This window comes from Cavia porcellus, unplaced genomic scaffold (assembly GCF_034190915.1).
Source record: "Cavia porcellus strain 051 isolate PalLab524CR breed Dunkin Hartley unplaced genomic scaffold, mCavPor4.1 scaffold_31, whole genome shotgun sequence".
Lineage (NCBI taxonomy): Eukaryota > Metazoa > Chordata > Mammalia > Rodentia > Caviidae > Cavia > Cavia porcellus.
Genome location: NW_026947514.1, coordinates 25,230,323 through 25,247,834, shown reverse-complemented (window position 1 = coordinate 25,247,834; position 17,512 = coordinate 25,230,323). Strand labels below are relative to the sequence as shown.

General features: G+C 54.1%; 1 protein-coding gene across 5 annotated transcripts in view; it reads left to right on the top strand.

Moving 5' to 3' along the window:
- Tmem63c (transmembrane protein 63C) overlaps positions 1-17,512 on the top strand; it is a 64,122-nt gene that overhangs the window by 17,417 nt on the left and 29,193 nt on the right. For all 5 annotated transcript variants that reach the window (XM_063241271.1, XM_003472323.5, XM_005004843.3 and 2 more), the window contains 4 exons: positions 11,851-11,912; positions 14,803-14,965; positions 15,496-15,575; positions 15,956-16,037. In XM_063241271.1, the coding sequence (XP_063097341.1) occupies positions 14,816-14,965; positions 15,496-15,575; positions 15,956-16,037 (312 nt within the window). In that variant the 5' untranslated portion in view covers positions 11,851-11,912; positions 14,803-14,815. The remainder of the gene's footprint in view (positions 1-11,850; positions 11,913-14,802; positions 14,966-15,495; positions 15,576-15,955; positions 16,038-17,512) is intronic.

The window sequence follows — 17,512 nt, the reverse complement described above, 5'->3', positions numbered from 1 at the left end:
TTCTTGCTTGGCCTCGCTCTGAGGTGAAGGAAAGCAGTGGTGATTTTGGCAAGGGAGGGAGGAAGAGTCCAAATCTCCCCAGATTACTGGCAAGGATGAGAGCACAGCTGTTTCTGGTTTTCTCAGAGATTTGCCACTGGGAGGCTTGCGAAAGCTGGGGAGCAGGCCAGGGCAGAGAGAGTAGAGCACTCTTCTGGCTCCTGTGGGGCAGTGATTTCCTCCTGATTTAGTCGGTAGATGGATGAGTTTGTTGGGATCCAGGCACGGTGCTGTACACTGGGTGTCCAGCAAGCAAAACAGGAGCCCAGCTGGGGCCCTTGTTCACTGGGGTTGGATTGGGCTTGAGGATAAGAAGCATTGTGAAGATAAAAATATGTTTAAAAAGAGATGAATGCAATAAGAAAAAAGGAAAAGGAGACTCCAGAGTGCCCCAGGTGAGCTGCTGGGACAGACTTCACCAAAAGTGTAATGTTCCCCTTTGGAATCCTGAGGCCTCAGAACTCAGAATCAAGACCAGGTGACTGTTATAAGATCCTATTACAATCAGCACAATCTAGAAGCTCTTCTGGTCCCAGCCCAGACAATGTCACGCCCTTCCTGTAAAACCTCCCATCACTTCTCACTGCTCATACCACGGAGTTCGAATCGTTCAGCCTGATTCAGGGCCCGGAGAACCAATGCTGACCCACCGTAAGCTCAGCAGACCCTTCTCGCTGCGCCTTTCCAGCCAAGCCAGTCTGCTGTCACTTCTGGATTCTTCCATTTTTTGCTTGCCTCTGCCTCTCTATTCCCTACTGATTTCTGCCAGTGGCTCGTGGCTCTGTTTCAGAGTTAGACATTGGTTTGGCTCTCTGCTCTGTCTGGCTGGAAGTGCCCTGGCGGGAGGCTGGGCTCTTTCTTGTCCAGCAGGTTGAGGGCTTAGCAAACCTGGGGTGAATTGTGTCCATGTTCAAAGGCCCCCTGACTTTGGGTCAAGCTGGTGAGCTTTTGGCCCACACAGGTAACAATGACACAAATGGGAGGGAGTGGTGAGCACAAGAGGAGAAGGGAAGTGAACAAGGAGGGGACAGGCAAACTGTCACAGACAGAAGGATGCTTCCCAGAACTAGCTGCTGCTTGCTTCCTGCCAGGCCAAGGCTTCCTTCAGTCTAACTAGAGTACCCCTTGCTGGAGGCTCATCTTCTCTGGCTCTATCCTCTAGATCAGAGTGACTTTTCTAATCCCATGCAAGCAAGGGCCAGCAGCAAGTTCAGAAGAAGGGTGGTCTCTGGCCTGGGGGTTCGTGATCTAGTTGATGAGGTCAGTGAACCCCAGAGTCATACAGAGACTGTCCAGGGCCAAGATGTGACGGTCACCATAAGTCCTAGAAGTTGTGCCCACCACTGCCCTCGGCACTCAGTTCTGCCTCTCTCCAGGGCTGACCTTCACTGCAGTGAATCTGTAAACAGAACCCCCACTATAGCTGTACGTGAGTCTTAGGCCCCTCACAGTCTGGGCTCTCTGGGGTCCCCATATCAGCCAGACCTGCAGTCTCTGCCATCTGGTGCCCACTCATGACTGGGGCAGCTGCACTCAGAGAGCCCTCAGGCAGCCAATGTGGCTCAACCCCTGTTTAGGCAGATGAGGCCAGAGCCCAGGGACAGGCTCACTGCTGATCCCCCTCTTGTGCCTGCGTAAGGTGTGTTTCATGAAAGGGGCATGAACATCCCAAAGGAAAGCCTGCATGCAGTCTGGGTCCATGACTGAGCTGGCTGTTGTGCGTGTGCCACGCTGTCCCTCTGGAATGTCCCACTCCTCCCTCCTTGTGGTTGGAGGCCAAGATGTCCCCAGCCTGGGAAAGTGGCCACATTGTCTAACTCTCCTCCAGTGACAGCTATCCCCCTGTCAGAGGTGCTGTGAGGGTTAAAACGCCTGCACTTCCAGGATCTGAACCGCTGCTAGACAGCAAATAAACCCACAATTAATAGGAGCCAATCCTCCCATCTTTCCAGTGCTCTCCGGGCTTCTCCCCCACGCATCCCTCCAGGCTCCCCAGGACTGAGGCCAAGGTCTTTTCAGGACTCTCAGCACCCCTGAACTTCTGTGGCCCTGTCACAGCCCCTAGGGGTCTCTGTGTCTCTAGATTATTAGTTTCTTGAATGCAGCCACAGAGGCTGAGCCACAGTTGGCTAAATAAATAATCTGTCTGTGATGAGGACAGCCAGGAAAGACAAGATAAAGGGCCTGTCCTGAAAGACCGTGCTGCCCACCCTGAGCTCCGGGGCTGACTGGGGCTGCGGAGGAGCCTCTACTTGAGGCTGATTCTCCAGGTCAGCTCTCTGCCCAGCGGTGTTGGCATCATCCCAGGGCTTGCTAGAGATGCAGCTCTTAAGCTCCACAGCTCTGCCTCACCAGAACTTAGGGTGGGGGCCTGTGAAGCCCACACTGGCATTTGAGGATCAGTGCTCTCAAGTTTCCCAGTAACTCTGGTTCTTTCTCCTGTAAGCCAGTCCCAAAGGGAGAGGAGGGAGGAAGTTGGGGTGGATCTCTAGGCCCAGAGATCCCCAGATCTCTTCTGATGGGCCCACAGCCCCGGGCTTGGAAACACCTCCTGAAGACACCCCAGAGGTGCCTCTCAGCTGGGCCTAGAGGGCACTGCTCCAGCATGACCTGGAGCCTGCTCCATCCCAGTGCCTGGTGCATCTCTCAGGACCACCCTGCAGTGGGACTCAGGCTGAACCCCTGGAATGTCAGGGCTGAGGGAGCCCCTAGAGACCACCGGCTGCACCCAGGCAGCTTCACACACACAGCATATGCACTCTGAAACACAGGAGTGTACAGACACACCAATGCGTAGATACAACTCACCACACACATACATTTATAACATATGTCCAGAGACACAAACACACAAGACCCAGATTATAGTCACAAATACATGCCCAAGCATGCCTGAATACTCTCCAAAACACACACAGGCACACGTGAAAAATAAATGCATTACACACACACCTCAAGGCACGAGCACAAACACGGAGACTCACCATAGTGGTTTCTAGCACAGCGATGAGGAAAGGCCCACACTGGGAGCCATTTCTCCTTTCACAGTTCTTTTACAGTCCAGAGGCCTGGACTCAGGCTGTGGCAGGGCCCACCCTCCCTGCAGGTGTGGAGAGCCATCTCCTCCAGGCCTCCCTGCCTGCTTGCAACTGGGTCACTTCGGGGTCTGCCTCTGTATTTGTACTGCTCTCTTATAAAGGGCACCTGTCATTAGGTCTCGGGGTCACCCTAACCTCCTGTGACCTCATTCCAACTAATTCCATCTGCAAAGACCCCATTTCCAGAGAGGGTCACATTCTGTGCTCACAGGTGGAGATGTGTTTTGGAGGACACTACTCAACCCTAAAGATCCAGATATACAGAAGCAGACCGACAGACAGATAGACAGGCACACACACACACACACACACATTCACACATTCATTGCAGGTGAGAATGCTGGGAGCCAGAGATACGGGAGCCTCCAGTGTTTGAGCCACCTACTCTCCTCGAAAGGCTCCCACGAATCACACCCTTATTATAACATTTATTGCATGGTGCTGCTTATTTGGGTTTTACTTGGCCTTGTTTGGAGTGGTTAGATATGCATAGATTTCAAATGTAAAAAGTAATAAAGAGCTGGGCATGGTGGTACATGCCTGTAGTCCCAGCACTCGAGAGGCTGAGGCAGGAGGATTACTGTGAGTTCTAGGCCAGCCTGGGCTACATAGTGAGGTCAAGCCTGGCTAGACTACATAGCAAGACCCTGTCTCAAAAAAACAAGGAGAGAAAGAAAGAAAGAATAGTAGAGAATAGAGCAAACTGTGAATGTCCTCATCCTGTTTCTGTCACTACCTCTTTCTCTCAAAGAAGGCCACTGCTGCCCAGCTGTGTCCACTTGCAGGGAGCACGGGCCCAGCTGCTGTCCACATGTGGTCTGCACTTTGCTTTCTCTCACCTGATAGTCTACGTCCCAGGTCCGCAGTCCCCCAGCTGTCGTTACACTCCCCGGTGCAGGCCACATGTTGCTGGCCTCTGCTCCCCTGTTTCTAGCTCAGTGCCAGCACAGAGCAGGGTTCTGTCAAGGCTGGCTCTGTCTACACAGCAGTGAATCAGGAACAGCTGCTTTGTGCCGATGGGCCTGGGGCTCAGCTTTTGGCTCAGAGCGAGGCAGTGGGGTAGGATGGCACTAGCAGTACCACAGTGGGTCCCTCTCCACTGGTATCCTGCTGGTCCTGGGGTGGGCTTTTGGGTGGGGCCCTTGCCACAGCATCCCAGTGGTCCCCCTGCCATCAGCCTCCCCTCCAGACTCTCCCAAAGAAGCAATCAGGGCAGGGCTGGGGGCTGCACCACACTGCTGGAGGCAGGGATCTCAGCCCTGGGCGGGTGCCAAGCATTGCCCAGTCGGCGGTGGCTGAAGGCTTAGCCTGCGCTTGTTGCCAGGGAGATAGAAATCACAGCAATAACCCAGGGTCACGCTGGAGGCTTTGGCTTCGCCTGGTTGTGGTGAATGCATTTGCTCCATAGCACTCAGATGTGAAATGTGCCGTGTTTTTCTTTCTCCAAGTCGTCTGCTTCTGCTGGAGCTGTCACCATGCTTTCCACGTGTAGTCTCTGAGCCAAGCCCGGAGTAGATAGAGGTGGGCGAGACCAGAAGCCAGGAAGATATTAGCAGAGGCTCCCTCCACCCGACTCAGGAAGAGCGGTGGGTTAAGCTCATGTATCAGACCCCCTCCAGCCAGGACACTGGTTTTCAGCTCATAGGGCCCAAGCAAGTCCCACCAACCCCACTCCCAGCCTTTTTTGTCTTCAACACATATCTGTAAAGCACTCAGCCCTATCCAGACCACAGAGAAATAGTAACACAGCCATGGGCTCTGCTGTCAGGGAGCTTTCTGTTCATCAAGGGAGTCAGCCACTTGCTAGGTCATCCTGCAAATAATCCTGTAAATAATAATGTACCAGGTACTAACAGAAAACAATGCTTAACTAAAAACAGCCATTGCTATGTGCTGGGCAGCCTAATGTTTCAAGTGACTCTCTCTTTCCCTCTCTCTCTCTTCTCTCTGTCTCTGTCTGTCTCTGTCTCTGTCTCTGTCTCTCTGTCTCTCTCTGTGTGTCTCTGTCTCTCTGTCTCTGTCTCTCTTTCTCTCTCTCTCTCTCTCTCTCTCTCTCTTTCTCTAATACTAGGGATTGAATTCAGGAGTGTTGTACCACCAAGTACATTCCAGGCTCATTTTTTTACTATTTTTATTTTGAGACAAGGACCCACTAGCCTTGAACTTTCCATCTTTGGGCCTCACCCTCCCTCAATGCTGAGGTAATCGGAGTAGTGTGCCGCTGCCCCCAGGTGTGGACTGGTTCTCTTATTTCCATATCCAACCAGCACAGTAGACTTTTATTTTACAGATGTGGAAACTGAGGCAGCATGCTTCACTGTCTGTCTCAGAGATACTCTGAGGCTGGGGATGTGGAGTTTCACCTGGCCTGGAGTTTGCCCTAAGGGACTGAGATTCATTTGCAAGAGAGTGAGTCAACTAGCGGGAGGGGAAAACATTGCAGGCAGAGAAGCTTAGTTGGGCAAAAGCCCTATAGCAGGAGGGAAAGTGACACTTGTTCTAGGAACTGAGGAAAAGATGCCGGAGGCCAGAGATGAAAATGAAGGGAAAGCCAGCTGGGCATGGTGGCGCACCCCTGTAGTCCCAGCACTGGAGAGGCTGAGGCAGTGGATCGCTGTGAGTTTGAGGCCAGCCTGGGCTAAAGATGAAGCAGAAGCTTAGGGAGCACCTCGCATGCAGCATTGAGGGCACAGCCTTCCAGGAAGCCTCCCTGATGGTCGAGTAGGGCTTGGGACTCCTGCTAAGCCAGGTGAAGGCAGCCTTTCTCCGCTCTGTTCAACTGCCCCTTCCAGCCCCCTCGCTAGCCTTCTGGACCGAGCCTCCGAGGGAGGAAACAATCCTCTCTAGCACCCCCTGCCGGTAGAGAACAAAGACCGCATGTGAGAGACACAGGGTGCCCCAGGAAGACTGCCCCAGACCCCCACTCTCTCCTCTCTCTGCTGGCTGTGTGACTCTGTGCAGGCTGCTCGCCCACTCTGGGCCTCACCCTGCCTTCACAGGACGTTTAGATCAGCTGAGATCAGCTGTAAACTCTTTGTAACCAGAGGAAAGTACACAGTGGGGCCTCCGTCATCCACAGCTGGGAGAATGGGCAGAGGCCGGGCTGTGGCAGGCTCCCATCTCCCCAGAGAAGCTTCCTTTGCCTTCCCCAAGTGCCCCCTAAGCTGACTACAGGGTCTTTCCTTTATCATCATGGCCATGGTTCTTGTGCACAGGGGCAGAGGTCACAGGCCCCGAGGAGAGGAGAGGAGGAAGCGGGGAAGTCAGCCTGACCTTCCAGAGCAGGAGCCGGAGCCAGGCCACACCAAGGGCTCAGCCTGCTACGGACACGGCAGAGTGGGGGCCGCGGCAGCCTTAAGGGAAGCGGGCTGATGGAGAAAGGAGAGGGAACACGGTATTTGTCTGCCCAGAAATAGGATCCTTTTCTAATTATTAGCAATCATATGTGTTCGTATTAGCTTTTCAAATTCAGGGAAAAGAAATTATAAAAGACCATTGAAAGAACAGGCTATAATTTTAGGTTTTTAATTTTTTCTCTATGCCTTTTTAATGTATTTTTAAGGACTCCAGCTCATCTAGTTTAATAGCACCCTACCCTGCTGTTTTAACTTACTCTTTTGCCTTTTTAGCTCAAGCAGTTGTCAACCCTCCTCCTCCCAGTGTCTCCCTGAGTCACTGCCAGGTTCCCAGGGCAGGTCTGGCCATGACATCCCCACAGCTGCCCAGCTGCATTTGGACCACTCCCTGCCTCGGGGCCAGGGACAGAAGCTTCCTGGTAGGGAGAGGAGCCCTGTAGGTGCCAGGGTCAAGACAGATGCGCTGGGGAAGCCAGCTCGAGCAGCTTCTGGACTGAGTCTGAGTGGCCACTGCAGCTCTCCTACCCTGAAATGTAGTGCAGGACAGGGGGACACCCATCTTCCCGTACCCCCAAAATGCAGTCCTCCTGGGATGGGCAGAGCTGCTCTCCCCAAGTGTGCCTTAGAGTCCATACACTGTAGTGGAGCTGGACACTTGGGTTCCAGTTTTGCCTGGGTCTTTCCACCTGTGTGACGTTAGCCAGTTGCTTAACCTCTCTGAGCTCAGGTTGTCTGCCTGTAAAATGGGGATACTGATCTCTGCTCCTCAGGTTGCTTGTGAGAAATAAATGATATCCATCTGCATGACCATAAGGAGGCAGTGTGCCGTGCCCAGCCCAACACAAAGATCCACATCCTCTCCTTCTGCTCTTCAGGGGCTGCCACTGCCCAGCCCTGCAGCGTGGTTCTGTTGTTCCCTGCCTGCGTGTCTTTTTCTCTCTCTATTTCTGTCTTGGGCCTGGGGCCTTCGTTGCTTGCTGTTCCTGGGCATCAGTGTTCCCTGCCTTGAGAGCACATAGCAGAGTGCCTCAGAGAGGCTGTGCAGTCAGCTGCCCTGGGCTTGGCTCCCATTTCCAGGGCTGCTGGATTCCTGATCTTGCAGGTTTTCTGACCATCCTGGACCTGAGTTTCCTCATCCAGAAGAAGAAAGGATAATTGGATCTACCTAGGTTCTATACAGGAAATAAAAACCATTTTGAGGATTTTAAGCCTGAACAGAATTGAACAGGGAATTCCATGCCCTCAAAAGCACTGGGACTCTAGGAGCAGACCTGGCCCAGCAGACAGTGCACACCTCACCACGCCTGATGGTCATTCCTGGAGCCAGGGTTCACATTTGCTCACCTGTGGCACTCCGCCCCTGAGAGCCAGAGCCTGGGTGCTCTGCCTTCCTGCTCAGTATGCCAGCATAGCCTGAGAACAGGGGATGACCTTCGCCTCCCTTCCGCCTTCCCAGTGCATCTTGCTGGTGGAACCTAATCCGTATCCAGACCCCAGCTACAGGGAGTGCTGGACATAAAGTTTTTTGCTTCCCAGCTTCTGCAGTATAGACAGGCACACTGCAAAGAAGTGGAGTGCTGAGGTCAACTGATAGGGTCCCAGCCCAAATGATGCCGTAAGAATCTTGGCACAATGCTTGACACATATAACTCAGTAAATGTCAGCTGTCAGCCTCATTCTTGTCCTTGGGCTAGGGACACCAGTGAACCCTGCAGGCCTGGACCTGCCTGCAAGCCCTGGAAGTGGCTGGGTCTGTGGGGAGCTGTCCGTTGTGCTGACAGTCCTGCTGCTCGACCCAGCTCTAGCCGTTTATCACCACTCAGCTCACACAGTGCCTCGGTGCAAGGTGGATTTGAGTTCACTAGCCCATGCTCAGGCTTGGGAGGCCATCTGGGGGCTTCGGAGGGAAGGCCAGCCTCCATCCTAGGAAAGCAAAAGGGGTAGCAAAGGCAACAGCTAACTGTGAAGAGGGTGACCACAAGATGTAGACCGGGCCCAGCGTCTGAACGAAGGCCCTGGGGGGGAAGGTGTGGTGAGCTAGACTATAAATGTTGATGAGACCAAGGCTCTAGCTGAGCTCAGAGGAAGCAGCTCAAGCTCCATAAGGGAAGGAAATCAACACCAGGACATGTGGCAGGCAGCAGAACAGAGGGCAGTGTTGGTGCCCTACACAGAAGTGGCCGGGTCAGGTCTCTGAGATAATGGGGAGAAATGCCAGAGCTTGAAGAGATGGTGTGAGCCACCTGCCTGCGGACCTGAGGCCCCCGGGAACGGGAGGGGAGGTGGACAGGAGCAGTCTCATGAGCGGGGCCACCGCAGTGTGATTGGGAGACACCAGGCTACCTTTGTTCCTCCCTGAATCTCCATGCCCTCTCTCCTTGTTTAGGGAGAGTCAGGAATGTTTTGGGATCTTTAAGAACTCCTTAGCAGACAAGGCAGCTTCCGCCGATGGTCCTCCATCCTGGCTGAACCCAAGAACTGACTACAGATTCTCATTCTTAACATGGGGAGGTGGGACGTGAGTATCTGGATCTTTCACTAAGCGCCTTCAGGTGACTCCCTTCTCCACCCAGCCTGAGATGTCGCTGAGGACTCTGAATAGGGGGTTAGAAAACCCGGATCCTCACCCCAGAGCCACCTGCCTGAGGCAGGTCTCAGCCTGGTGTAGCCTCAATGTCTTCACCTGGAAAGTTGGGAAACCATCACTTTCGTTAAGGCCTGAGGAGATCAAGGACAGGTCGGAGCAAGGAAGGGGTCACTGCTACCCAGGGGAAGATTCAAGGTCAGCTGGCAAGGCCGGTGTGCAAGGCCATGACCCAGAAGTTATTCTACTATCAGCGCCTGCCAAGTATTGGCCCCTTAGCAGTGAGGGTGAACCGAAGACCCCTGAGCTGACTTCCTGGAAAGGGGTGAAGGGGGAGGAAGGGAGACCGAGAAGAGGACAGGGCAGGAGGGGTGCTGGTGGCCAGGAACTCCAGCCTGTTTAAGTCCAGAACTAAGGGAGATGATCTTTCTGGTTGTTAACAAAAAGGTGACGATGCATTATTGAAGAGACGAAGGAGATCAGATGGGGTGAGGACAGGGCAGGAGCTGTGGCTTTGCATATGATGGGGGTGAGGTTGAGGGAAGAGGTGGGTGGCTCCAACCTGCAGCATTTTCCCCTGGGACAAGGCCCGGGATTATAATAATTCTCTCATCTGGATCAAACAGCAGGCCTTATGGGCCCATTCCTGTGAACCCCTGAGGGTGACAGAGCTGACTGGGCCTTAAGCAGTGCCGGGAGATGCAGCTGGCAGCCCAAACCCAGGCCCCAATTCCACCACTCTGAAAGACCAGGAGGGTTTTATCCCTGGACTAGGGCTCGAGCAAGGTCACCCCTTTCCTCTGCCCTCAGCCAGCATGGCCAGCCCCGCAGAGGCTCAAGAGGCCCAAGAGACGGAGGCTGTGGGTTCTCAAAGGCCTGGGTTTGTGCATCAGTTCTGCCGCTCACGTGACCTTGGCCACGCTGTGACTCCTCTGCGCCTTAATTTTCTCCTTCATCCAGAGATGATTCTGGTGCCCTAGGGCACGTGTGAGAATTAAATGAACAAGTGCAAAAATGAAACTCTTGAGTCTGTAGCAGATACTCAGTCAATCTTAACTGTTTATTTATTTATATTTTGAGACAGGGTCTTGCTGAGTCATTAAGTTGCCCAGCCTAGGTGCAAACTTTTGGTCCCTCTACCTCAGCCTCCAAAGGCGCTGGCCTGCACCATGATGCCTGGCTCACCAACTGGCACACACACTATCTCCCCACTCCTCCTCGGCTCCAGAGCAAGACTGACATTTGCTTCTCATGCACAGAAAGAACAGAGGCAGTGACTGCCCAGTGGCTGCAGGGGAGAGTCCTTCTATCCCCACATCTCCCCTCTTGCCTGCTCCAGAATATCGAAGGCAGGCAGGCACCTGGGGTGGTCCAGTTGGGGCCTCTCACCACCATTTCACAAATGAGCTGATGGCGACGGTGATGGCACTGGCTAGTACTGGACACTTAGGTATTTCCTAAGCATTGTGCAGAAGGCTTTATGTGAGCGATATGACTTCACATCACAGGCCATTTTCACAATGGCCCTATGAGCTAGTGCCATTATTATTGTCCCCCATTCCTAGGTGTAGGATCTAAGGCTCAGAGAGGTGAAGACACTGCCCATGACCACACAGATAGCCAGGGTGGATCTGACTTGAGACAGCTCACTTCTCCTTGCTACTCCGACAGCCTCTGTGTCCTCTGCTGTGAAAAGATGCCCACAGTGACACATTTGCTGCTACCCATTGCTCTGGGCTGGGCTGGTGCCCCTGCCATAAGTTCCTGTAGCCACTCCAAGTTTCAGACTTCATCTTTTCCAGGGCTCATGCTTAGGTCCCTAGAGAGCCAGTTTATGGGCTTCCTGCTCCCCTCCTTCACACCAAGAGCTAGCTGCAGGCTCACACCTGTAATCCAGCTACTTGGGAGGCTGAGGCGGGAGGATTACGAGTTCTAGGACAGTCCTGGCAGCTTAGCAAGACCCTGTTCAAAGTAAAAAGGTCTGGGGATGTAACTCACTGGTAGAGCACTTGCCTGGTTATGTGTGAGGGTCTAAGTTCCATCTCCAGTCCTCTCCCCCACAAACAACAGAGCTAGCTCTCCATTCAGAAAGAAAGCAGATCTCAAGGTGCATAAAAAAGCTGGGTGCTGCTCTGAGTCTCCATGGCAACAGCCTCCCTGGTTATTGTCTGCCTGTTGCCTGAGACTGCTGAGAAGGGTGGTGAGCTATAAGAGGGTGAAGCCCTCCTCTGTCCTCCCCTCATCTGACCTGCGGGCCAGCAATCAGGTTGAACCCCCTGTCTTAGAGCCTGGCCCTCCCAGGCAGCGTGGTAGCCTGGGCCAGTAATAACCCTCTCCCCAAACCCCAAGGTATGAGCTCCCCGCAGAGAGTTCCTGTTGGGTAGGTGGGTGGAGCCATCCGTTCTGCTCTCCAGTCATGACTGTTCACTTTGTGTTCCCAAAATGCTGTGCCCAGGCTGGGTGTTCTTCAGTGTGGTTCCCTTCGCCCACCCTCACTGTTGCACGGTACTCACACCAGCACCTTCACATCTCAGCTTGGGGGTCACATCATCAAAATTCAGAATGTTTGCTCTTCAAAAGACACCATCAAGAAAAAGAAAAGACAAGCAGCAGACTGGTAGAAAGTGCAACACATACACACACACACACACACACACACACACACAATAAGAAGGATGAGCTCCTGAGGCACGGAGCTCTGAGAGATGAGGATTCCGGGCAGCATGTCCTGGTTCCCTAACTGTGACCTCTCCACTGCTTTTGTTTTTCACAGCTGCCCTGTAGCTGAGTGGAGCCTCCTGGCCTGACTCTGTCTTGCCTGGAAATCTGATTCAGGTAGGAAGTCTATAACGGCCCTCGACTTCTCCCTACTTTTTCCATCACCACTTGCTGTGGTGCGAGCTCCCCCTCGTGGGAGCCAGCAGAACTGTAACTTCCTGCCACAGCGATCTGCTCCACCCAACCTCCAAAGAGCCACCGTGGCCATCACAGGTGCAGTGCAGTGATGCTCCCCCTGGCAGGCTTCCTGTTTAGATCCACTGTGTTCACTCAGACACATTAGTGAGTTAGCTCGTCAGTGACTGAGGGTAGAGCTAGTGAAACCCTGGGCAGCCTTGGCAAAACAAGAGGAAAGCAAAAAGCCAGAAGACTTTTTGGGTAGGGCTAAGACTCTCTGTTCCTGCTAGACACTAATCTTATGATAGTAATGTGAGATGCTCTTGTGTTCTTCCTTTTCTGGGACCAATCGCTTTATCCTTTCTACCCTTATTTTTGCGAGTGATCTTAAGGGACCCCAGGTTCCCAGACCACCTCTTCTCCCTCATTCTCGAACCCTTTTATCTTCATGTCCTTCTCCATCACCACTGTCCAACCCTCCCCAACTCTGGGAGCAGTTGTGCTGCATCCTCCGGGACTCTGTGTCCCTTTTTCCATGTATCAGTGTTCCTGCGCTGCTTCCTGAGCTCCAGGCATTGTTGTGTGTGATAAACAAGTTTTGACTCTGTCACTCAGCCCTGGGAAATGGGCATCGATGGCTGTCCCCATTCCCTTTTGATAGATGTGTAGAGCGAGTCATAGAGACTGTAAATACCTTGCTCGAGGTTGCCTGGCCAGTGAGTGAGAGCTGGGGTCCAACTTGGAGCCCAGAATGCACAGAAATGCCAGCTCTTGAGCCTGCATCTTCTCCCTGGGAGCTGGAATGGGAGACTCCCCAGGACTTGCCCTGGAGACTGTGTCTCCCCCAACACCCCTGACCTCGGAGGGCGCAGCGATGTCTTTCCTCTATGTAACTTGCAGACTTTTCTCCCCTCATCCCACTCCTGGCTTGGGCCAGTGGGTGTCACCCTGACATTCTGCTCCCCTTCTTTGCTGCCATCATCCACTGCTCCCCAGTCACTGGCTCCCACCGTGAGCCTCTGTCCTTCCCCCACTGACCCCCTCCAGCGCTTTGCTTCAAGTGACTGGTGGCTCTTGTCTCACACTTACGTCCCTGCTGAGCTGCACATCCCTGTCCTGCTGCCTGCTCTCCCTCTCCCTCCTGTGCCGCCTGAGCCCCTCCTTCTTCCTCACTCTCCTGTCTTTCCCATCTGATGACAGTAACTCTTCTTCCAGTCGCTCCAGCTAGAAACCTTAAGATTGTCCTGGATTCCTCTCATTCTGCCGCATCCCCCATGCAGTCTGTTAGCAGATCTCGTTGGCCCACGTCCAGTTTCAGCCACTTCTTCCCATCTCCACTGCTGCCCTCCCAGCCCCCTGCCAGTATCTCTGCCTGCATCCTGACGGCTCTTTACTTCTGTCTGCTTGTTGGACCCTCCCCTCGCCCCTCTAGTCTCAATCAGAGCGATCCCTTTTTTCAAGACCTCATTTTGCTAATGCATGTTTCTCGTTCAGGAAGTTTACACTCTTCTTAGGGAGTAGGTTCATGTACTTAACGCATCTTGATTCTTTTTACTCCCCTTCCACTCCCCACCACATCCCTCCCACTGTCCCTGGATACCCTCTCCCCATTTGTGTTATTATTATTGCAAAACAATCCCCTTAAGACGTAAATCATTTCACGCCCTCTCTGGCTCAGACCCATCCGCTCACTTTCCCCCTGCTGTGTAGCCTTGGCACCTGTTTCCTCCCCACCCTCGCCCTCCACACTGGGCCCCTGGCATGGGGGCTCTCCAGTCTGCCTGGAGCAGACTTCTTCGTGCCTACAGGGTTTGCAACTGCTCTGTCTGAAAGTCCCTGCTCAGTGTCACCTTCTTAGTGAGGCCTTCATGAGGGTCATCCTCAGAGGTCTGACCTCACCTCAGCCCCACAAGAGAGGACTCACCGATCTGTCACCAGCGTCAGTCTGGCACAAAGCCGGCACTCACCACGTGTCTGAATGGGTGAATGAGCCTACTTGTCTTGAATGGGCGTGAAGAGACTAGGAGAATGCAAGGTCTGGGGCCGAGTTAAAACCCCCTGGGAGTTCATAGCACCCTTGCAGATCCATTCAAGCAGCTACCAGGTGCCTCTGGTTTTCACCCACTTTTGCCACTTGTATCCATGTCTGAAAAACACTGATGCCTGTGACCGTGGCTCTGCATCTGAGCCGTACCAGGATGCCCAGCCTCACTGAATGGGCTCAGGTCCCAGGGAAGATGCTGGTTGCCTGGCTGCAGGGCTAGGTAAGACAGCGCCATTTTACCGAATCACTACTCAGTGGCAGGCACTCTGCATCTCAGGGATTCTTGCTGCCCCAGAAACAGGATCAGAGAACTGTAGAACACAGAGGCAATCACCAGGGAGCCCCATTTGTATGGGTGTTGTGTGAACATAGGAGTTTTCTGCCTTCCAATCTAAACTGTTCCATTTGGGGTGTGATCTGTCTTTGTGAGATCTGTCAAATTATACACAAGAAAAGTTCCACAGGAGAGCAACAGGAAGACCCATTTGGATGGGCATTTTGCAACTCTCTATTTAAAAGGGATCAAATGGTATAAAGTAACAACTCTCCCAGGGAATGTGAGCTATCTGTCATCACAGTCCTGGGTTCGAGGCAGCATGCCATCTTACAGGCTGGCCTTCCTGCCCTCACAAGAAGTTCCTAGCCCAGCCCTGGCCCCTAGGTCTGATGTGCCCCGGGCCCAGCTTGGTGGATGTACTCGGTGCTCATCCCATAGCACCCCGGTAGCCTCTCTTCTATAGAGAGGTACAGCCTTCACTTTGACCTGGAGACCACTCTGCCCACTAGGGAGGCTCTCAGGATGTCCATCTTACTGGAGGGCCTGAACCGGCACTCAGATGTACACAACCTGACAGTGGATGAGTGCTACCAGAACAGGAACACCGTCCTCCAGGGACAGCCCTTTGGGGGCATCCCCACCGTGCTGTTTCTCAACATCGCCTTATGGGTGGTAAGTGCTGGGTGCTGCCGGGACACACAGTCTCAGCCAGGGTGGGCTACTGAGCTATCACAAGAGATATGCTGGGGGTTGCGATTGTCCAGATGGGCACTGGCCACAGTGGTGCAGATGACCTGAATGCCAGTGCTGCCCGGGATGGCCCAGGTGGGTGGACCCGGGGTGAAAGGTGCTGGAGGAGCAGGCAGAATCCTCGAGGTTCTCTTCTATGCACCATTGCCCAAAAGCCCACCTGGCTGGTACCCTTGGGGTCCCTTTACATTCCCCTTTTGGTGTTTCCCAAAGGCCTTCTCCTCACCACTGTAAACCGCCCCAGTTCCCTCACTCGGCAAACTCTGAGCACCCGCTCTGTGCAGGAAGCTGTTGGGGCTGGGAATACGGAATCAAAGGGATGCACCTTCCAGACAGACCTTACCACGTGGTGGGGAAGCACCCTGGGGTCTCCTCATGGAAAGGCAGGCGTGGCCCAGAGAAGGCTTTGGCAAACTAACTCCCTGATCCACGTTGCTTTCTCTGGCTCGCAGGTCGTCCTTTTGGTTTACTCCTTCCTCCGGAAAGCCGCCTGGGACTATGGGCGCCTGGGCCTGCTGATCCATAATGACAGGTGAGGGGGCAGGCTCAGGTGGTGGAGCTGTGGCCAGGATGCGGCTGTGCCCATGCCCAAGCTGCAGCAGTGTGTCTGGAGCAGGTGGCATCCCATCAGCCATCACTGCCCCTGCAGGAAGGGCACCTGGGAGGCAGCCGTCTCTGGGCATGAGACCGCATTTCCCTTGGGTCTCAGAGACTGAACTCCAAAGATGCACTGGGCACTTGGCAGCAGCGACAGTGCCATCTGTACCATACACTGCATGTTCTGCAAAGGAGCTGAGGCTGCTGGGCAGTAGCCACCCCCAGTCATCAGCCCAGGGCATGTGGGGGAGCAGCAGAAGCATCTGAAGCCCTCTCTCTCCTTTTGCATCCCCTGTCACCATTCCTGGCTGGCAGCCTGACCTCACTGATCTATGGGGAGCAAAGTGAGAAGTCATCACCCTCGGAGATTTCCCTGGAGATGGAACGCAGGGACAAGGTGAGTGCTGGGGGTGACTGGGAGCCTGTGGGAGCCTGGTCCTGGGTGGGCAGTCATGGTGGGCACAGGACAGAGCAGGGCTTGGGCAGAGGCTCGTAGTCAGCCAGGCTCTGTCACTTCCGGCCCTGGGGCCTTGGGCCATTCCTCAGCCTCCCAAGGCACAGTGTGTTTCTCCATCTGAGAGATGGAGGCATGAGCCGTATCTACCTCCCTGGGTGCCAAGTGAGTCCTAGCTAATTATAATAACCTTGTTTTTTAAATGAATTTTTCTCTTCTTCTCAAATCTCTCCTCTTCTCAAAATGCTTCCAACAGTTCCCTGCTGCCCTGCTCCCCAACCCCTCCCTTGGAGCCGAGGGCTGGCCTTCCATTCCGGGGGAGGGTTCTGGCCCTCAGGGATTCTCCCACCTCCTGCCCCACCCCACAGAGCCCTCTGTTTCCTTCTCCATCCTGAGAGCTTCAGGTCCTCTGTCCGGATGTGGCTGGAGCACCTGCTGTGTGGCAGCCCTGGGACCTGGGGCAGGCAGCAAGCACAAGGGACTGGTTTCTGCCTTGTGGCACTTTCTTCTAGAGGCTGCAGGGACCGGACCGATCCATTTAGGACAGCAGTGAGTGCGTGAGGAAAAATAGCAGGGCAAAGAAAACTCCTGACCGAATGCCGCATTATAGACGGTGATCAGGATGGCCTTGACAGCGGATGACACTTGAGTGGGGACTGGAATGCAATGACAGGAAGGAGCAGGACTTCCTGTGCCCTATCTTGGTGCCCACACTGCCCTCACCCCTCCCACTGGCCTGACAGTGGTCTGTGCTTTGTGTCCCCACTTCCTCCCCACGCCCTCCTCCCTCAGCCTCCCGGAACGTGGCATTCATCCACCTCACCCATAGTCGGCTCGGCCGCCACCGAATCCAATGGGCTTACTTCAGCCTCATCTTCCCGTCTCTCAAAAACCTCTGACTGCGACTGTCCTCCAGCAGGCACTCCCAGTTGCTTCATGATTCTGTGCCCCAGGGGTGTTTCCTTTTGACCTTGGGCCTCTGCACACCCAGAATCACCCCGCTGAGCCCAAGCCTCTCTGCTCTCACTGTTCCGTCTCTCCTGGGCTCATTTGCCATCACTTCACCCTACCTCTCAGTGTCTACAAGCAGCTAAGCCTGTCTCTGGGCTCCAGCCCCGCTCTCCGGTGGCCCTCAGAATCGCTTCATGTGGATATCACAAACGCATCATGGATTTGCTGTGTCCAGAACATTCCATGAGACCCTCCATGCCCCCATGCCTAGGTCCCTGGTTTCAGACCCTTCCCACTGGCCACCCCTGGCTATTAGCCAGGCTCTGGTTCTGAGCACGGCCCACTCAGTACCAAGCCGTGTTGCCTTGAGCCTCCCACTTTGGTTTCCCCCCATCCCATCTGCCAGTCCCTCTCCCAGCCTCCATCAGCTTCTTGCTTTGATGACCGGAGCAGCCCTAACTCGTCCC